At 48.2% G+C, this 21999-nt stretch overlaps 1 protein-coding gene across 3 annotated transcripts in view; it reads left to right on the top strand.

Moving 5' to 3' along the window:
• The first annotated feature begins 70 nt into the window (after window positions 1–70).
• The window catches only part of LOC116952254 (uncharacterized), a 77595-nt gene continuing 55666 nt past the window's right edge, over window positions 71–21999 (top strand). The window contains exons 1-2 of one of the 3 annotated variants that reach the window (XR_012946996.1): window positions 71–403; window positions 21767–21852. Coding sequence is in view for 1 of the 3 variants with exons in the window: in XM_076074211.1 (XP_075930326.1) it covers window positions 16285–16376; window positions 21767–21852 (178 nt within the window). In the remaining 2 variants the exon portion in view is untranslated. Of the gene's footprint in view, window positions 404–16177; window positions 16377–21766; window positions 21853–21999 lie in introns of those variants that run through there. The other 2 variants (XR_012946995.1, XM_076074211.1) reach the window with 2 other exon arrangements.

Below are 21999 nucleotides of genomic sequence, written 5' to 3'. Positions count from 1 at the left end.
CCGCGTTCCGCCTTTCAATTGGTCGACGCCTGCGCACGTGACTTCCCCCGCGGGCGCGCGATTGGCCAGTTGCTTGTGCGCTGTGGGGAATGCGAGCGAGCGCCAAGTGCGACGGCAGCGTGGCCCCGCGGAGTCGCCTCCACATCCAACATGGACATCAACACCGCCAGAAACATCGTCGTCATCATTAGCAGCAACTGCATAATCATTGGCATCGCCTCCACCATCATCGGCAACAGCGGCTACGGCAACATCTTCGGCGTCATCACCAAAATCGGCAACATCATAATCAGCAACAAGCAACGCCATCATCACCATCATCTGCAACATCATCAGCAGCAGCTGCATCTTCGTCGTCATTGCTGCCAACATGAGATGCAGCCGCAAAGCGCGGGGGAAGAAGGTGAGGGCCGGTTGTGGCTGCGTGTTTATCGGTGGCAAAGTGTGTGGGGAGGAAGAGGGGGGGTGTTTATGCAACGCCGTGTAGTTAGTGAGGGGGGGGGTCCCAGTGCTCGTGAACGTGGTGGGAGAAGTGCAGCCCTGCAACTGCTCGCTCTTGCCGCTGCTGGCGGAAGGCGCCGCCTCCACCGGAGAACTCTCGAGAGTCCTCCCTCCCCCCCCCACCCTAATTGTCTCCCGTGCCGGACATTGGCGACTGCAGTGGTTGACTTTGTGAGGTAAACTTGTGGTGGACTTTTTTTGTGGGTTCGACTTCGTCAAGTCGACAGTTGCCAGGTCTCACTGCGAGGGATACGTTCGTGGTCGACTTTGCCAAGGTCGGGCTCTGCAAAAGTCAACTTTGGTCGACTTTGCCGCGACGACATTGCCCGTGTTGGGTTGTGCTCGGGCGACTTTTGTGCGTGGTCGACTTTGCTTTCCCCTGCGCACTTTGTGCCTCTTTGCGAAAGTGAATCGGATGAACACGGATGACGAGGTGGGGCGGTGGGGGGGTGATAGAGCCCAGCGTGATATCATCAGCCATGCTCACTCCACTGCTGGATGAAACAGCCCTTTTGCTCCCCAAGACAATCCACCCGGCACACCTACACATGAGCTGCTTTCACCGCTCCATCTCCCTTACGGTTTAACGCGGCTTTCCTCGCGAACCTGTGATGCAATAATAGTCCATTCATTTGGCCTGCCACTCCCGTTATTATTATTCTTTAGAAACCTGCTTCCCTTTTTTACCTCCCGTTTGACATATGCGGTTATTCACTTAATTGGATAACAAACATTCGATTTACAACGTCAATGTCGTCGTCGTCGTCCGTGAGAAATCCACTGCTGGACGAATGCCTCCCGCAAACCGAACCGATTGCATTGCTCGCGAACCGATTTAATCGCTCCATCTCCACGCGATGTGTTCGTCCTCATCTCGCTTGGGCGTCTTCCACAATACAGTACACTACTTTGACCATTTTGTTTTTTTTTAAATATACCTCAAGAATGTTTTGTTTCTTTTACGACCCTCGCGTTTCATTTGCGGAGTTTAAATGTGTACTGCCACGACGACGACGATGAGACGAATGCCGCCGCTTGAATTAAATTTGTTTTGTCTTTAAAATTAATTTAACGGGCGTGTGTTTATAATTAATTATTTTAACGTTCGCCGAATCCCGTTTAGTTTTGCTGCGGTGCCGCTCGCATCGAGGCGACGTCACATTTTCACGGACGTAAACATTCCCAAATATTTTGTTAAATTATATATCACTCTTATCATTTCCATTTTAGTTATTTTCACTTTGTCGTCTCGGTGTTATAATTATTTTATATATATAAAATTAAAAAAAATCTCCTTTGGTAGATTAAATTATCGCCCACCCCAACCAGAGTTGGTGACGAGAACGGCCCCGTGAGTGGTTGATGCCAAGCCGCTGTCGTTAGGTGGCGCTGTCGCCCCAACAATGCATTGGGAAAGAGGGGTCGCGAATTTTGTCCCCCAATGTGGTACGCAGGTTTTATTTACGTACGGTCTGATGTCTTTGTTGCCGCGTTTAATTGTATGAAATGCGTTTGATTGTCAACATAACGTGGGTGGTTTTACCGAGTATATAGTTGATTTTCCAGCTGTTATTGGTAAGATGAGCACATTCCTGTAAGGCTCAACCAACGTGTGAATTAAATTGGCAAAGGACTGATAATTATGAATCACATTTGCAGCCCATTATCATTAGTCGGTATGCGGTTACATAATATTGTATACATCCATAATAGAGGTTTTTGGGTTGGATCGCGTAAATATATAAATGTGTCGTTAACACCCGCCACCACCCGACACCACAGCCAACTAGTAAGGGTTGCCTACGTGTTCTACTGTTTACATGTTTGACCGTGAATGTATTCTTATCTTTATTATCAAAAGTATCGTTTCATCATCACGATTAAGACCGACCTGTCCGTTGTATAATCACAATTACAGTTCTATAATCACAATTCAGACCAGTCTTTTGTTACCTCTTCGAGAGAAGTCATCAGTGTTTGTGCTTTGAAGTGTCAGGCCCCCTTAATTGGGATTTGTAATTTCCACCAATTGCTCGGGCGCGAGAACGAAGAGGTATAACAAGCCCACAGACTTCAGCATGAGTGTGCGAGACTGGGTTTTAACTGTAATTTTTTTTGTTTGTTATTGGACTATCAGTGTGGGTGTAAACATAAATTCATTGATTGGTAATATTTTTCAGGCTCCTGATACTTTATTTTTAAATTGATTATACATTATGCGGTGCTTTTCAGGTTTTACAACTGTTTACAAACAAAAAAATCTGATCAGGCTACATTTGGGCTATTTGAGTGAACTACAAATGAGACGGGGAAAATGTAAACGATAAAAGTCAAACAAACATTGTGAGCAATTTGATCAAATTGCAAAATAGATGGTAGACAATTTAGAAACAATGCGAACGAGACAAAACATGCTTTGCTTCAGGCATCGAATCGCGTTCCTGAATCGTGGTTGGTTAATGGAATCACCGTGGCTGAATGGTTACATGCTTTGTAATAGGATACAGGTAAACATTTCGGTTTTTTATGAAACAGGAGAATGATCTTTGCAGCGGAGCATCACATTGCGTAAAATTAACGGCGCTAGTCCATACGGACGGTCATATGAGATTTGTGACCAGAGTAGGTGGTTATATCTGCCTCGATATGTCGAAGATTATAAGATGAATAGAGCTGTGACACACTACGCCGTGAACTGTGAGATTCAGAGATCTGAGTTTGATTTCCAGCCGCGGGTAAATATTATTGTCGTAACAATTGAACCGAACCCCGCCTCTCCACTAAGCTGCACTGATCAGCGTAGTCAAGGCCAACATCCATCATGACTGTGCATAAGCCTTCAGCCAGCAGTGACTTGTCAAAGGGATGAACAATATTTTTGCTGTGATTTGTATTGTATTATATTCTGTTGTAAATATGCTCTTGATTTGTGGATAATTACCTTGCTGGAGTCAACATCTTGTTAATAATGAACTGGTCCTGCCATAGGAATGTGTTATGTCTGCCACTGGCTCTCAGATCCATACAAATGTGAACCAACAGGAGTTGCATAAGCACAAAAAACTCTGTACTGGTTTTCCTCCTTCTGGGGCTAATTGGCAAAGTCAGGCTTTGTAACCACGTACTGCAGGGTTCCCAGGTCACCACATTTTCTGAGAGGCTCAACCAGGATATTTGGTGAGCTGGTAGCCCCCTACCGCCCCCAACCCTCGCCTACGTTTACACCCACACTCCCCTGCCAACCCCACCCAGAATTTGGGTAGGCCCCGCCCTTTGCATGACACCAAAATATTTAAACTTGCGACACAATCCCGATTTTTCACAAAAGCTTCGGGCAACCAGGGACAGGCGTTCTGGGACCAAGACTGTCCCAGCCACACTGGGACATTGGGTAGCCTTAGTTATTGGCAGTGTTTAATCCCTTCTGTAAACCATGGACCGGCGGCAATGTAAGTTTTTTTATGAAACCACAGCGCTAGAGTGGAGCGTTATGGGTATAACGCTGTATAACCTTCTTTATGAAGTGGAAAGCCAGGAATTGAACACGTCCAAGTGGATGTCCACCGAGGAGAGGGCACAAATGAAATAAACTCACGTGCAGGTGCTCGGTGGATTATTACATCGCAGGATCATGATGGATTGTGGCAGAGGATTGGGGAGGCTTTCATCCACCAGTGGATTGATCATGGCTGATGTTGAAATAACCTTCCGTTGCATTTCGCATCGTTAATCCTTGATTGGCGATTGAACAACAGTGGTGGCCCATCTATACTCCTGTAGGGGGCGATCTTCCCCTTAACGCTGGCAATTCTGTCGGAACCAAAGCCCTCGGGCTTCATAGCCCCAGACCAAGGCACTGATGCACATAATTTATCACCGTTTATTATCAGCACAGGGTGCGGCAGGGAAACTGAACATACTGCTTTTAATAAATGCCTACAGTCTTTAGTATAAATTCAAGTACTCATCTTATTTTAATTGGAGGCTATATTGTGTTTATGAATGTGCACATGTGCCTGGTATAAAACGCTACACATGTAAAGCCTTTTGTCAATCCGCTGCTGGATGAGAGCCTCCCTACACCGGGCAGTATGACATTGGCTTTTTCTGCACTACTGTATGCTGACAACGTAGCCTTGCAGCAGCCTGTGGGGGTTATTTTACCATACTTGACCATGCTCGCCACTGCGGGTTGGTGAATGAAGGCAGCATAGAGGCGGGAGCATTGAAGTTCACCATCCGAATGGACTTTTTTTTTGCACCTTTTGACAAAATAACCGCAGAGCAGCCTACGCACCTGTTCTATGCAAAAGTGATCGCCCGTCCAAGCACTGTGCAACCTCAACCCTGCGTAGTCTCCGAGATCTGAGGACACCGAATGCATTCCGGATAATTTGTTCACAGGCCCAAAAACATTACACACACGCTGCTCCAATTGTATGGCGATGGGTAACATGTTTTGCGTTAAAATGCAGTGGGAAAACCCGTCAGTATTAATGGCCCATCCTGAAGGATGGCTGAATATTGTGTTTGCCTCTTGTTCCCTAATGGCGTCATAACACCCATGCTTCTTTCCCTGTATAAAAAAAAATCGTACTGGCAGCTGTGCATAATGAATTGGCGCTGTTGTACAGTCGACGCTCAGGGCAAAAGTTTCACTCTCGTATAATAATCGTGCATATGTATAATTTGTGTGCATTGTTTGGATTACGGGTATGCGGAGCCCCTTTAAGCCTGTTGCCAATGGAAACGGTCACGTGAGTGGCCACATTCCATTCTCAGAGCCGTTGAGAGGGAGTTTGGTGGGGGGGGGTCAGGCGTAGGGTTGCAAAGGTCATCCATCATGGCTGTCAAAACAGCTGCGGGGAGCAGCCATAAGGGGAGGGCTTCTTCACTCGTCCCGTCTGCCTCGCCGCTGCATGAACCGCACGCACACGTCCGTCTCGCGGCCGCAGGGATGTGTTTAAAGACGTTCCATTGTGGTGGCCAATAGAGGGGTGAGGAGTGCCCACTGAAGGCTTCGAGCATCCCATAAGAACAAAGGACCCCCCAGGCTTTTGAGATATTAGCAAACGAGTTCTATTTGATTTTTGTTGTTAAATATGTCTGGTCAATCCGCGAGAGTTGAAATTTGATGGCCTTTCCCGTCGTGCTGGAGAAAGTGCTTGAGGATGCTTTGAAGTGAGCCCCGTACGTAAAGCGGTGTAAATAAGCCAACAAATCAATAGATTGCTTGTGGTTTCCCTTTGGGGATGAAAAAAAGCTCAGGAAAAGCTGTTAAGTTTGCAACCTGGAATTTGAGAGAAGCCTGCGATGTCATGGTCAGTGCTTGAGGGGCCTTGTGATGTACGCGTAATTTGTTGGACCGACCTGCCAAGCCCGTGTTCTGCGGAGTGCCGTTTTATAAGCCTCCTTTGTCTTTGTGACGTGCGGTTAAGCCGAAAGTTGTCCTCCCCGTGCGCAGCTGTGTTTAATAAAGAGAGGGTAATTTTGTGTTTTTTCTCCCCCTTGTAGCTACCGCACTAGATCAGCGCCAAGAATGGGTTCGCTGCCAATATGGTCATTGTAAATAATGACCCAAAGAGTATTGATCGTCGAGGTCGGAGGGCATTGATCACAAAGTGGCCCAAGAGCTGTGCACGAACGAGCCGTGTTTTACTCGAGTGTTTCGCTTTCACAACAGAACCCCCCCCCCCACCGCCTTCCCTGTATCATCCCGTTCCCGGTAACGTGTCCTCACCGTAAAATGTTGACGTAATTATCTCCCCGTTTCAACGGCGAAGTCAGTCGTTGCGGGTGCAGCGCTTGTAAACAAACAATAAACACGTGTTTATTTACGGAGTGCCTTTATAGAGAACTCTGCCATTAAGCTGCTTACGTGCGACCCGGCTTTACAGGGAGGCCCCGTTTGGGGAACGTGCCTCCGCTGTCCTAGGTGACGCATGAATTTGGTAAACCACCCTGGCACACAATGGCTGGCTCGCTCTGCAGATAGGGGCTTTTTGTTGTAATTTTTACCGGGTTTTGCCGACCGGTGGCTCAAAAAACGTCATCGAAAGCAGAATTAAGGCTTGCCACCCACATCTGCTCAGCCCTCGCACCTGGGAACGGCTCCGCAGGTTTTGGTTGAGGCAGTGCAACATGCTGCTCCTCAGGTGCGCGCTTCTGGTGGGCACCGCTCCCAAGTGCCGACTGCAATACCGGAACCAGTGTGCGGTGTGAGATCAGCTCGGTTTCACGAGACCACGGTTGAGGACATTGCGAGTGAGCACAGCGAGGGGGAGGCGTGTGGCACCGTTCCAGCAAAAGGCGATTGGGAAATTTTATTTGTTAATAAACTTGAGTGATTGTTTCTCAACACTGGTTATGCTGCAGCAAGGCTGTTCCCTGTCATGGAAATGTGAAATTTGCACCACTGCTTTGCAACCACTGGCAGAGACGAGCATTGCTTTACTTATCGAGTGGAGAGACTCTTTGATTTAGACCTGACTAAAACATTTTGTTGAACATCCCAAAGCAAGGCGATTGCTTATGCATTATAGCTGAAGGAAACATACTTTATTGTGGGCGATAAAATGTAATTTTTGCTGTTGTGCAAAAAAATTCATGAAAAATGGCATTGTTCGCGAAGAACTGAACATGCTTTGTTCTACGTGTTTTGGTGTTTTCGACGCGACAGTGGTGGGCATGTGATAAAATCATGGCGCCTTATCGCTTGAGTCGGACGAATTTTTTGGTGCCGCCACTGAACTCGTCCTGAGATAGTGGCTCGAAAAACCGGTCTCTCAGTCTCTCCCGAAGCGGCGTTTCACTCCACGAGCTCTGAAAAAGTGCCCTCGCGTACCCCCCACCCCGCTCCAGGCTCAAACAGCGACACGAGCGTTTACTTGAGTGGTGAAATATAGTGGTTTCTGCAATATTCTAAAAAGCACCGAACAGTGCATTTTTTTCCTTCGTGACTTCGTTGTGCCGCTCAGCAACAGGAGGGTTGTACCGTTTACACTCACCTGGCTGTTCCATTCGAGTCCACGCAGTAAATAAGGCCGGAGTCAAAGCCGCACTTGACAACGGTTATTTTGCGCAAAATTTATCGCGGGTGTGCGGAGCGGTATGTCGCCTGGCCTGCAGTTGTGGAATGCAGACTTGCTTTCCACGTACAGTAGCGGGTTTGGTTAAAATCTGCTTTCAGAGGTGGGCTTGTTCTGAGCGGTTTGTATTTCGCTTCGAGACAGGCCATTGTTGCCAGCGTGATATTCATCACGTTCTGCCCGGGACGATGGAACTGTTTGAGAATTGGTTTTGACCGCGTTGCCATAACATCCTCCTCCGCGTTGCTTTTACCCAGCGCAATAAAACTTCACTAATGTCACGGCAGCTAGCATAACTTCGCCGTGGCACGCCGTGGCATCATTTTAAGTGGCTGCATCTTGCTGATTAGACTCGGTGATTTTGAGGCTGATCCACGGTTGGTGTGTTTAAATGAACGCTCCTGGAAAAAAAATACTCAAACCAACCTCTGTACCTGCTTATTTATTTTGAATACAGTATAGTATGTGGTGTTTTTTTGTTCAGTTGCCTGTTGGGGCAGGCTGTAGCGTTGCATGCCCAGACTTTAAGTCTGCTGGGAAGAGGTTTTTTTTTTCTTCTGGGGAACGGCACCAGGGGGTGATTATGGACTTGGACTCTTTGTGCTCGTCACTGGACCAACAGGGTGGTGAATGTGCTCCAGGTTCTGAGGGGGACACGTGTTGTTTTGTCTCTGAGGCAGGAATGCTTGACTCTAAATTACAAACGAATTGAGCAGAATTCGAAATTCGCAGCTGTATTTTTTCTTTCACACGGACACAATGTGCCTGAAGAGAAGTGTGCGCTCTCCATAATAATGTGAGCCCAGAGCAAGTGGCTTTTTTTTTCTTCTCTGATGTAGCAATAACACTACAAGTCAACGTGTCCTGGTGATGAAATGAGTCTTGGCCATTCCTGAGCCAACGGTAAAATTCCTCTTTTCCATTTGGGGCCTGGTCTCTCCTTTACAAATACAATCAAGCACCGTTAACTTACCACCAAGTGGTGTGCATGATTTACCACCCTGAGATTTGCCACGGTGGTAGTCATGATTATAACCATAATATTGAAGATTCTCAGTCGACCCTGGCAAGGATACAAACATATGTACGCTGTTTTTGCCTTTCCCCTATTATTTAGGAGACCTCTGCTAGCCAGTCAACCTCCAAACAGCAATCGTGAGCAAGTGAGTGGCTGTTTAGCGAAACAAGGAATGATTTCGTTTCAAAGAGAATCATGTGTGCGCGCGTGGGAGGAAGGGAGGGAGTGGTTTATTTTCGCAATTGTAATGCTAATCTAATCGTTATAACGCTTCCAGCTGAGGCGGCTGTAAAACACTGGCTGGCGCAATTACCCCTGGCCAAAAACGCAGCGCTTGGTGTAACATGCAAAGTGGATTTGTCAAAAAATAAAACCCTCGTGCGCTCTGCGGGGGAAGCTGTGGTGCGGTGTGTTTTTTTTGCCGGCGGTGTCGCGTTACCCGCTGTGGTTAGACCCCCCCCCCAATCCCTAGCCGCACACCACCTGCTTGCCGGCTCATCGCCGCCCTTATTAGAGAAGAGAAAACCAACCTGGCAAAGCCCCTTAAAATCTGTTAACGAGCTAACGGGCAGCGGCAACGGGGCTCCCCTCTGCTCATTGTCAGGGTTTGGGCGGAAATGTCCAAAGGCTCAGAGGAGAGACCAAACGACAGCACCCCCCAGCAAGCCTCCTAGAAGGTGTACGGCAAATCGGTGAAGCAGGGTCGAGCCTGGTTAAGGTTGAGGATAAGAATGGGATTAGTTGGGGAACTTCAATTCCTCAGCATCTCAAAGCACAACCATTCCATTGACCAGTGGCAGTCTAGAATAGGTGACCACCCAGAGGGAACTGGGCCTGTTCAGCATAAGGTTAGTACCTGGATGGGAGACCATGAGGGAGTAATACCAGGTGTTGTAGGCCTGTGCTGCAAGGTAACTTTGAGATGGCAGGACAGCAGTGGATTGTTGAATCCATCTGTGTGGAGCTTTGAGAGTTATCCCCCTGTATATGTGGGGTTTTTCCATGTATTCCAGCTTCTGACCTGCCACTCGTTATTGGATTTGGCCAAACTTTCCAAACAAAGACCCTCCTGGAAAAGAGTATCGAGGCTCCATTGAAATATATTCTGGATTATTTAAGAGTATCATTATTGTAGTGATGAAAAATAAGGTAATAGATAAACAGGAAAGGGAACTGTCCATTTACCAACATGAAACAACAATCTCCCAATTAATTTGCATTCCAAATTAGTGCATGCCAGAAGTGATTACTTTGACAAAGCAAAGCTGGTCCGGTTCTGTATTCACTGAGTCCCATCGCCTCTGCCTGCCCTGGTGCATTCTGAGTGTATTAACGAAGTGCTGTGGTTAATTGCTGCGCATGCTTTTGCAAACGCGTGTGAAATTTGCCGGCTCTGTGTTGCAGGGAATGCGAGCCGAGGAGGTTTGCGCTGCTCATCTCTGTCCTTTATCGCAGTATGTGAAGGTGGTGGTGGTGGTGATGATGGTTATGATCATGGGTCTGCTGCCAGGTCTGTCCGCAGGTCACCACTTCAGCACGATGGATACCATGGGCAGTCTTGGCAATCACCCTTTAGCATCCAGGTCACACTTGAATCAATTCGTTGTTTAGTCTAAATGGGCTCTTGACTAAAGTGGACTATATTGCGAACAATGGAGATGCAACAATGAGATCAGTTCAGTGCACGAGCTAGATGAATTGAAGCAGCACTGGACTCTAAGGCACATGGGATGTCTGGGGTGGCTTTCATCCAGCAGTGGATAGTCTGGCTATTACTTTTCATGTTTCTTACATGTGGAGGGTGAAACTAATGGTGTCATGTCGGGGGAGCCAAATGTCGTTTTGTTATTCTACTGTGAGGATAATCCTTGCTGTATGGCAATGAGTAACTGAAGCCCGATAGTGGTGGCCCTTATTTGACATCGGGCTGTGTCTGCTTCTTAATCACATTAATGAATGTGACACTGGCATTCCCATTACAAGTAGTAGATATTGCTACACTCGTAGGAATGAAACATATGTCCCCTTATGCACTGTTATAAAAGTTAATTTTATCTTAAAGGGAGAAAATTAAGGTCTATCCTGTTGGGTAAATATTTCAGAGGTGTATTTTTAATGGGCGCCATTGATTTCCTACACCCCCTTTACTTGAATTACCAACACTTGATATTTTTGGTTCTTTTGGTAAAGTCACGTAGAAGGGAAACAATAAAAAATATATAAAACAATGAAATTCTCACGACGTTTCGACTGCAACACAAGCAATCATCTTCTTCGTGACTTTACCGAAAGAACCAAGAATATGAGTCCCTGCAGTCAAGAAAGCTTTAAATCAAAATTTAACAACACTTTATTTGAGAAAAACAAGCGTATTGTTTTAAACACAGTTGTTCAGTCAGGCCCAAAGTACCAAAATGTAAAGCGGCCATCAGTAGAACCATCAGTTTTCAGTCGATAAGTGTTAACGTGCTTCATTAATTAAACATCGTTGTGGAGCTTGGGAAAAGATACAATTGAAGGGATTGCCTTAGTCAAGCCAGTGTGGGGGACGAAGCAGAGATTCACGTATTGTGGCCTGCAAGTGTGGTGGTTGAACAAAGTGTGGATGAGATTAAACAGTGTGGTGGTGGAATACGTGAGTGAAGTTTATGGTAAAATTAGCCATGGTAGTTGTGTAAAACCCACTGACCAAATTAGTTTTTTTTTCGTATAAAAGTGCATGGAGTGAGATGTCTGATGAAATCCCCATGTATTAATAGCCAGGGTAGATAATTTTGCAAGGGCCCAAATTCAAATCAGAATCGGGGTCAATCTGGCCTGTCATTCCTGCTTCCTCAAGGTCGTTAAAGTGAGCACTACCTGGTGAGGCTGCATCACTTGTTGTGAAGTCAAGAGCGGTTGTTGAATTAAGGAGAAAGGACAGGACTTCGCCCCAAGAATGTCGAATTTATTTAACTGGAAATTTGCACGGCCCCGAAACTCAAATAGCATTAATTAAGACCATCACTGTGTAGGTATTCGCAGTTGTGCCGTATGTCTCTCCGATCTGTTTGGTTTCTACCACATATTGTCCAGCGTGATGTCTCACGTTTGGCTGCACGTTTTTGGAGTTTCTTTGGGAACAATGAAAGTTCATCTGATGCTGTTGATTATGATGTTGCTGTTAATGCTGCTTCTACTGATAATCAAGGTCAAGCTGATATTACTTGAACTGACCAAAGAAGCTTCCAACAAATGCAGCGAAACATCGGGCATCATGCCCAACAACATGCGGTACAACCCCAAAAAGCATATCGAAGAGCTATTTACAATTGAGTGGCCTTTTGAACCAGACCTATGAAGAATGGACCCCTGTTGGCCACACTTCACGCCTTCTGAAATGTCCTAGTTAAATGTATGCTAAGCTTGGGTCATTGACCAATTTTCCTGTGATTGATGTGCATCGTGCAAAGGTGGCCCCGAGAGCCAGAAAAATAAAAGAAGGTGCTGTAATTATAAAAGCAAAGTGGTGCAACATTAACAAATGTGTTATGCAGTGACGACTCCTTCAGCTGTGAATCGATTTTCATATTAAGAGGACTGATGTTTGTCGGTGTCAGGAATTTTGAAAAGTGGCGATCCGATGCAAGAGCGGCGATGCACCGGCAACGATTGCAGATCGATTGCAGCGTTAGAGAAGAGGGGTGTGGAATTGTATTGATCTGTGTTTTTGTTTGGTCTTTCTGTCACGGGTGCCGCTGCGTCGTCGGTGAAGGAAATTACCGACCCCGAGCATTTGTCTCGCACTGGGTTTTTATTGTTCTTTTCTACTAAAATTTGCTCCGTGTAAAAGTTTAGAAACTCAATTAGGATGGATACAACAAAATGTATACCTTTTTAACAGTTTTTTCCCCAATAATGATCAGGATGTATATTTGCACCTACTTAATACTTCTCATTCGAGGTGTAACGATTCACCACCCCACCCTGAATATTCGATGAAGCTTTGCGAATCTAGGTTGTGATTGTGGTGAATGTGGCTGCCACTAGTGGCTGCAGGGGTGATGTGAATCAATTTACACTTCTGCATAAAAAAATAGAAATTCTTAAATACCCGATTCGATATCAGTCATGAGCTTAAGAATTGATTGTTATCAGGAAATTAACGCATCACACCCCTGTTTTTTTTCACAATTAAGTATTTTATAACAAAGTGAATGAGTTTTTATTTATTTTCATGTAAGTGGAATGATTTCCCCTTCTAATTGAAGATACAGATGTCTCCGTGCTCTGATAGCCAATACAGTAAATAAGTTTGGTTTTCAATCGAGGTGGTTAGACTAAAGAAAGATGTGTTTTACTTTAACAAGACATCGTTAGAATATAATGTTTAATTGGACTTGGGCAAGGCAGGATCTGATTGAAAATGATGTTCAGTGGTATAATAAGGCATGGCTGGAACACAATAGGTTGAGTGTTGATTATTTTAGAATATAATAATGGTAGGTTGTGCCAATACAATACAAGCAGGGTCTTATTATAAAAAGACTGGATTGGAATATAAGATACACTTTATCTTTAATCAGGCACGGCTGGACTATAATGACACAAATTACATAAACAGACCAGAGTCTGTTTCACCACAATAAATAAAACAACATGAGGTCCATTAATCAGCCTATGGGGTTGCTGGACCGATATTCCAACAGGATTTGTTTAAGCAGGCAAATTCTGGACTGTGTTTGACCTGCATCCCATCAGCAGTGTGTGACCCGCTTAACAAATGCCGCCTGGAAGCCTGGTGTTAGAGGCAAGGGCTCTTCACGAACACGGAAGGCCCCGTTCACTGCATTACAGAAACATTGTTGATGATGGGTTCTGGCCTAGGTTGAAGTCTCGCATTTAATCGGTGCATATTACCTGCTATCCCGTGGATCAAAATCGTGGACATGAACAAAACATGGAACAAAAGCTGAAAAATGCAGTTAGAAGCATGGACAAGTACATGCTTGGAATTGCACTGAGAGGTGAGAAGAGGAACGCGTGGCGTCAGTGAAAATGTGCAAGGTAAAGGAGCGAGAAGGCTTGATGTGTAACCGTTATGGGCGATGGTGATTTTGTGGAAGGCCTTAATCACCCAGCAGTGTACAGGTAATGGCCGATAACGAATAGGATTACGCAAAATTACCTACGCGCGATCCCTTAACCTAGTATCTATCAAGAGAGCGTGTAATTCTTCTTAGAACAAGACGGACAGGTTGGGGTTATTATAGACAGAACCGGCCAGACTAAAGACCAGCAAACCATGTCCCCCGGGCGGATTAGGCTTTGTCGCTGTTTGCGCAGGGATGGGCTCGGCCCTCGCATTGTTTTCCTAAATTGCTCCTTCAGGATCGACGCGAGTTGAGAGGCCGGTTGGGGGTTGGGTCAGGGTTCAACGTGAAATCTCAGATGTTCTAATGTTTCCTTAATTTGCGCTGCCGCTTTAAGGAGGGGTGGGAAAAAACAACCCTTGAGATTGGTAAAAGCAGGATTTCCCAAACTATTAATCGTGACCCATTACTCTACTGTATGCCTTTCCGCTTTCACCATTTGTCACGTTCCGATATAAAGGTGTTTCATGCCGCAAGTGCCTGATGATTGTTAAACATTTGGTCAATCTTAACAAGCGGATAATACACCACAATCTATCTTTAGACGTTAAAATAAAAGTGTTTTATACATTCTATCAGTCGAATGCCCTTGTAGGAGTGTATAAGTTTATCAGCAGCAGTTCGATGCAAACTCTGAACCGTTGTCTCATCAGCGGTCGGGCTTATTTGAACCTATGCTCGTTTACTGTCAGATGTTTATGGCCCAGTCATTCGTATCAAGTCATTCATAACTGGTGTGCGCGTGAATGTCTTTGTTACTACATGCGCCGATTCAAATTACACTCCGCGCTCCACACGACGTACTGTATTACCTGCTTGAGAGTCATCAGGCGCGTGAATTGTGCAGCGACTTAAATTATAATTAAACAAATCATTTAGCACTGAACCCCTGGGTTAAAGTAAGATACACATCGTATCTCTATCTCTCTTATCGTGTACACATACGCACTATTTAGGCTGTGTGTCCTGGGCTGTCCGATACGAGTTAAAAAAATATCCTCCCTTCAGTCGCCGTGAATCGTTGTAATTGACGCGATTATATATTATAAGAGTTTACTCTTTTTGGTCTTGTTTGTGTGTCGCTGCTTGTTTGCTCTGTCAAGTTAGTTTTGTATGCCGAAGGGTACTTCGGCGTTGAATGTATAACGTCTAATCTGAAGGCCGTGGTAAACCCATTATTGGATTAAGGCCTTCCTCACGCCGTGTTGGTCGTGGGGGTTGTTTGACCATACTTCACCGTGCCCTGGTCAGTGTGAGTTGGTGTTTATTATGGGAGGTGGGCAGGAGTGGACAGATCCAATTGTGATGGTCAGGTTAATTTGCCACCCGCTGTTAATCGAACATAAAGGGCAACCAGAATTTGCGTTTTATGAATTAGTATAAATGCTACCGTGTTCTCTGGATTATGACGCACTTTCCCCTCCCTTGTACTTTAAAAAGCAAAAGTGTGGTGGGTCTCATAATCAAGTAGGTAGGTGTGTGTGTGTTGTGTACGTGACAAGACGTGCATAACTTCATTGACATACGGCACAAGGTTATTTTTTGGTGCGATGTAATCAGGGGAATTCGGTAATGTATGATTTACATCAAATGATTCGTTCTACGGCCGGTAAATATTGTCACGGTTCCAAGAACGCGAGTGACCGGCCAAAGTCTCTCTCTGTCCACCGCGTCGTTCCCGGATCTGGCATTTAGCGTAAATTTACCGCGTTTCGCGACCCGCAAAGGGCACGGGGGTTCGCCTCTATTTCCCAGTGTCGGTTAAGAGCCCGCCAATTAATTAATTTATTAGCTGGCCCGTGTGATTAACTTGTTAAACCCAGCCGACGCTGCTGGTCACGTTATGCCGACGCGTGGTCATATCCTGCCAGGAATTTCCGAGCCCAGTCTGAACTGGCGTGGGTGACATGGGGAGGGGCTGAGAGGGGGAGGGGTGTGGGGGGGGGCTTTAAACACACGACAATGACGTCACCGAGCCAGCCGCCCCCCGGCTTTGCGAATCTGCAGCGGGCGGACACGGCCGTAGCGTTCACCTTTGGCAGTTAATATTCGCGATAGAAAATACGAATAATAAGGAGCCAAAATCTGACATTCCGCGGCGTCCACCAGCGTCGGGTGGCCCCGCGGCACGATGGCGGTGGCCCCTGGGCATTTTTATTTGGCTTCGTTGGCGCGCGAGAGACGTCGAGAGGCGGGCGCCGCGCGGTCATAAAGAGAAGCGCGAATGAGGCGGCCGGCGAAACACGCGCCGCTCGGCCCGCCCCGCCATCACATTTCCCACGCCGCACGAGCGCGGCGTCGCGCGTGATTGGCCGTCGACGTGCACGTGGTGGCCGCGCCGTCGCCGCCCATTGGCCGAGGCGGGCGAGCCGCGCGCGTTAACTGTAGGGAATGTGGAGGCGGCGAGACAGAGGCGCTCAGGGGAGGGAGGCGGACGGACGAGAGGGGGGACGCGGCGGTGGCAGCGCTGGCGGCGGCGGCTGAGGACGAGGAGGCGGCGGCGGCGGCGGTGGTGGTGGGCGACGCGAGGCGAGCGGCCCGCGACATGGCGGCCGTGTACTGCGTGTGCCGCCTGCCCTACGACGTGACCCGCTTCATGATCGAGTGCGACGTGTGCAAGGACTGGTTCCACGGCAGGTGCGGGCGGCGCGGGCTGGCGGCGCGGCGCCCCCCTTTTATTGTTGTTTCGGCTCTCGCGGGTTCACCTCGGTGTCTCGTGTCCGGCTGTGTCCGTGTTGGGGGGGGGGGGCTCTGGTCCTCGGCGTTGTTCGCTGGCGGCGGCCGGTAGCTGTGGTGGTTGCGGTGGTGTCAGATGGCGGAGTGGTTTGTGAGAAGGGGATCGTGAGCGATTCGGCTGGTTTGTTGATGGCTATATAGTGTCGGTGGTCGGGAGCGGTGTTGTTGGTTTGGTGATGGAGAGCGAGCTGGCTCGGTAGCGCTAGTTTTTGGCTGTGGGTTGTTAGCGGCGGTTGTTTCGATGCGGTGGGTTGTTGATTCGGAGAGCGAGCGAACCTGGTTGACTTGTGCGTTCCCGGGGTCAGGGTTTCCCTCGGCGTTCTCGCTCCGTGTCACCTCGTCTCCCCGCTTCGATATCTCTCGCCTGCGTTGTTTTTGTCTCTCCTTTTCGATCTTTATTCCCATCTCTCGCGCCGTGTCTCCCCGGTCTCCGTCTCGTTTCGATCGGTCTCCGTCTCGTTTCGATCGGTCTCCCCATCTCTCGCTTCGTTCTCTCCCCACGTCTCTCGCTGCGTCTCTTACCCACGTCTCTTCTCGCCAAGTATTTCCCCGTCTCCCACCCCCCCCCACCATCTCTTCGTCGTTCCTGTCTCCATATCTCTCGCGCTGTCACCTTATTATCACCCTCCGTCTCCCGTATCTGTATTTCGTCGGCGCTGCTGTCTTAGTGCCCCCGTTTAAACTGAGATCGTGGTCAGAGCTGGGCCCGTTGGAGGAGTTTGAGGTGTTGGGGGGGGTGGGTCAGGGTGACCGAGTTTACAGTTGAGTAAATTCGTGAGTGACTCGTTCTCGTGGAGACTACGAGAAGAGGAGGACGAGGAGGAGGGAAAAAATAGTGGTCTTACCGGGCGAGCAGCCAACTCGTAAAATGACATGGGGGGGGGGGGGGGGTCGGACGCAGCCGCGCCGCCGTGCCGCCGTCGATCAAAACAAAAGACGTTTAAAGGGATCGCCTCCTGAGTCAGCCGGCGGTGCCTTTTTGGCCGTAACTTTTTAGTTTTTTTTTAAATTTCCATAACTGCACATTCAAGCTCTTCCACCACCCACCCATCATTCGCTCCTCATCGTCCTCCCTGTAACTTTCGCCGGTGGCACAGGGGAACGGTTGTGTGTATTGTTCGGGGGCGGTTTCTGGAAGAGCGAGAGAGGAGGAGATTGTTTTGCGAGTGTGCGCGTTGAGTGCCCGCCGGTGTGCCGTGAGGGGGGGGGGACGGTGTCGTCGATGTGGTTGGGGGGTGGGGGATGGAGGGGAGGGAGGGATGGAGGCCGGAGCGGTGGGCGTGCGTGTGTGACTTAAAAGTGTCCATGGCGGCCCGTGGTGCCTAACCACGCGCCGCCTGTTAAGTCGTCGTCATCGGTTTTTTTGTTGTACACACCTCTTCATTGCAGCGCTCGCCTTCGCTCGCATCATTTCGCCCTCAATCGACGGCATCGTTATCATTCGCGTAATTACGCGACGTTTCGCAACGCCCCCGGTTCACATCGACTGTTCGCGGCATTTACCTTCAATCGCATAATGCATGTCGTCAGCGTCGTTCGCATTATTCCCATCGTTTCACAAAATCGTCATCCGACCACATCGTTCGCTTCCTCGTGAGCCACAATCCCACGGCCCTCGTTCGCGTCGTCATTGTCGTCGCTCCACGTCGTCATGGTCCAGATCATTCACGGCATTTACATAATCGTCATTCGCATAATTCACATCGTCACGTTCACATTGTTTCCAGTGTTATCTTCGTAGACGTCGTGATTATCTTCCGAATCGTAATCATCGTTCACATCCGTGTTCAAATCTTTTAACATCCTCATTATTTACAACGTAGTTATTCAACATTATTGTTGTAATTCGCATCCTCGTCATATTCACAGCATAATTATATACATCCTTGTTAATATCTTCCGTTATCATTTACATCATCAACATTTACATGAGTGTTGATGTAATGAATATCCTAATCGTTGACACCCTCATTATTAGTATTCAAGTCATAATTCCAGGCCTCATCCATAGCCATCATTCGTATTCATGTCCTCCTTCACATCATCGTTAACTCCACATGCACATCATCTGTGATCATGTTAATGAACGACATCATCATTCACTAATTTTCAATCAAATAGTTTTTTTAATCATTGATATTGATTACATCGTCATCTACTTTATAATATTCATAGATAACATCCTGCACCGCCACCTCATCCACTTAATCATTTTAATTTCTCATGTCTTCATATTCAACATCATTCATATCCCTATTCGTATTTTACGTCCTCATTCCTCATCATTCACATCGCAGCCATTATCTTCCTCGTTCACGTTCTCACCCTCTTTCTCAACAGTAACCTCTTCGTAGTTATTCACCTCATCTAACTTAATTAATTCTACCTTTCTCCCACCTCTTTTGTCATCTTTCTCCTTGCGTCAATGCACAATACACTCTTCCATTGCTATTTCTCCTCCCTGTTCTCTCCTATTGCTCCTCTACATCTTCTCATCCACTTCGTTTCCTCTCCTCATCCTCCACCCTCTTCCCATCAATGTATAATGCACTTTTCTTATACCGTTCCTCGATTCTCCTATTTTTCCCTCTTATAATTCCTCCTCGCCCACCTCTTTCTGTGTCTCCGTCCCCCCTCTTCCTCCACCTCCTCTCCCCTTTCCCCCACTCTTCCTGTTACTACCTCTCTTCAACCATCCTCCTACCCCCTCTGTTAATCTCTCCCTCCTCTTCCTCCACCTAATCTCTCCATGTCTTCCTCGTATCTCCCTGTAGCTTCTCCCTCGTTCTGTCCTTCGTCTTGCCTCCTCCCTTCGTCCGTCCCTCAACCTCCTATCTCCATCTACCTCCTCTCTTGTTCATCCGTCCCTCCACTTCCTGTGCCTCGTCTCGTGTTCATCTCTCCCTCCCTTTGCCTGCTCGCGTCCCCGGCCGTTGACGGTAGCCGCGTATTGCACGACAAAAGCTGGCGATGTTTACTTTTTCGGGTCGTGTCGCGCGTGGCAGCAGGGGGCGTTCAGCCAAAAGCCCCCCCCACACCTCTCCCTTTCTTTCTTACCTTCTTCCCTTTTTTCCTTACCCTCTTCCCTTCCTTACCCTCTTCCCTCGCGGATCGTCGTCATCAGAATGACGTTGATAGGCAGCAAGCGATGATTAATACGTATTAATATATATGTATCACCGCCATGCCCCCTTATTACGCACGCGAGTGGTTTACTTTCACGCGACCGGGAGGATAGCGAAAAAGAAAAGGGGGCTTGTCCCGCGCACGCGTGGGTTTTGACCGCGAGTCGAGTGACTCGCACCGCGAAAAATGTCACGAAACAATGCGCGGTTAAAGCATCCCGGTGTGACCTCTACGTGCGACTGTGCATGTGACACTGTGATTGTGTGTGTGTCACGGAGTGTGGATGTGAAAATGTGCTTGTGACGGTGTGTGATTGTGGGACATTATTTGTCATCTTGTGTGTGTTTGTATCAGTTACTGTCTGAGTGAATTCATCTGAGTGAAATGTGTGTGAGACGGTGTATGTCTTGTGAGTCTGGGGTGCGCTTGTGCAACGGTTAGAGTACTGCGCTACAAACTCTCGCGACCAACACCAGTGACAAATATCTGAACCAGTCCTGAGCCTCCTAGGTAGACTCAGCCTTAAATGAGTACATGGTGCGATGTGTAAACATCGCCACTGGAGAGACAAAGGCGGTCAGGCGTGGTGCCTGCCACCCAACCCCCTCGTGTGCCGTGCCGGCTAAGGCTATACAGGGGATCTTTGTCTTTTTTTTCTGTCTGTGTGATCGTTAATGCATGTGTGTGTGTGTGTGACTGTGGTTGTTTGCTTGTGTGTATATGGGGGAGGCGGTGGTGCAAGTGGTTCGTGCATTGTGGAACGATAACTGGTGTCGTGTGTATTTCTCGGGGCTGGGGAGACAAAGGTGGTGCTGGCCACACCACCCCCTTCTGTGTCACGCCGGCTGTGGTTAGGTGCTCTCGAGCAGCTCGCCTCCCCCTTGTAAGCTTAAACGATGGATCTCCGTCTTTGTTTCCACAAAACAGGAGCTGCCAGTTACCCTGCTCTGTTAACCCATAACACGTGGATCTCAAGTTCAAATGAAAAATTAACAGACCGCATTGGCAGTGCTGTACGTGTACTGCTTGGAAGAAGGGTCGTTGCCTGAAACGTTAGCTCACTTACATCATCATATAAGGCATTGTTAATAATGAAAGGGGTGAGTCGGTCAGTTTTTTTTTGGTGATGCCCATTGAGCTCAACTCTTTGAATGGTAACCCAGCCATTTTAGTTACACCTGGGCCTGTCCCTATAACCTTCTGGCAAACCATGGGTGCCAATCAAAGTGACCTGTGCACCTAGCCTGGCACAGGCACCATTATGACGTCACCACCACTTAGTGGTTATCGATGTCTTTCCAGTGGTTGGTGGTTTTTGTGTTTGGTTTTCTCAGGAGTCCCAACCACGGCTAACCTAAGTGGTGAATGTGTGATCTTGTCCTGGACCTCCCATAAATTGTCTTAACCTTAAATAACAATGTGGTGAGATTAAGGTGGTTGGGGATGGTATTGGCCACAACACCGCTCGTGCGCGGTTCAGGCCTTCATATGTTTTTGGTAACACCACAGTCTTTGGGCTGCATGGGGAATCTTTGTGTTTGAGAGATTCCTACGTTTTCATTCTGTCGAGGTAGTGTGGGCGGGGGGGAAGTCCCCCTTCTGCTCTCGTGTGTTCCCATGAGTAGTGGTCTCCCGGCCGTGGGTATTATGCAATCGGCACGCGTAAGGAAAGTTTTTATGCACGACGCTTGTTGATGAGAGTTTTTGGCAGTCGCCATGGCGACGCTTGCCAGTGATTCAGGCATCCTGCGAGCTCACCGCCGACTCACAATGGAAAGACAAAGGGCCCCGCAAAATGCATTTTCAGCGCCGGCGAAAGCGCTGCTACTTCTCGCCCTGACGCTCGACGGCCGACCCGTAGATTTCCTGTCCTACATTTCAGCGCGCTTTGTATCAGTGCGTTGGCGGCGTCTGCACGCTGCCCTTCCTTCTGTCCTTGCGACTTCCTTCTAATCCACATGTTCAGTAACAAATGTGTGTGTGTTGTGTGTGCCACCCGACCCTCCCTTCCCACTCCTTCCACCCACGACCCGACGCCCCCCTCCTCCCCCCCACTTCTCCGTGCCCTGCCTCTCCCGCCCACTTCCTCTCGCCCGGACCCCGACCCGGCCACCTCCTCTACCCCCACCCACCCCGTCTTCCCCTCCTTCCTTTCCCCCTGGCAGCTGTGTGGGGGTGGAGGAGCACCAGGCAGTCGACATCGACCTCTACCACTGCCCTAACTGCGCCAAGACCCATGGGAGCTCGCTCAGTAAGTTGCGCCGGACGGCGCCTGCCTGCACGTCCGCCCGGTGGCGGCGGCGGCCGACTCGTCTGCCTGTTCTACTTCCCTCCACGTCTCGCCACGGTTAAGATTCGCGGTTGAGCTTGGCAAGTCCCGGGGTGGTTCGCTAGATGT

The sequence above is a fragment of the Petromyzon marinus genome, chromosome 46 (assembly GCF_048934315.1).
Source record: "Petromyzon marinus isolate PM22_M1 ecotype Great Lakes invasive population chromosome 46, UKy_Petmar_22M1.pri1.0, whole genome shotgun sequence".
NCBI lineage: Eukaryota > Metazoa > Chordata > Hyperoartia > Petromyzontiformes > Petromyzontidae > Petromyzon > Petromyzon marinus.
This window is presented reverse-complemented; position numbering and strand designations above follow the sequence as displayed.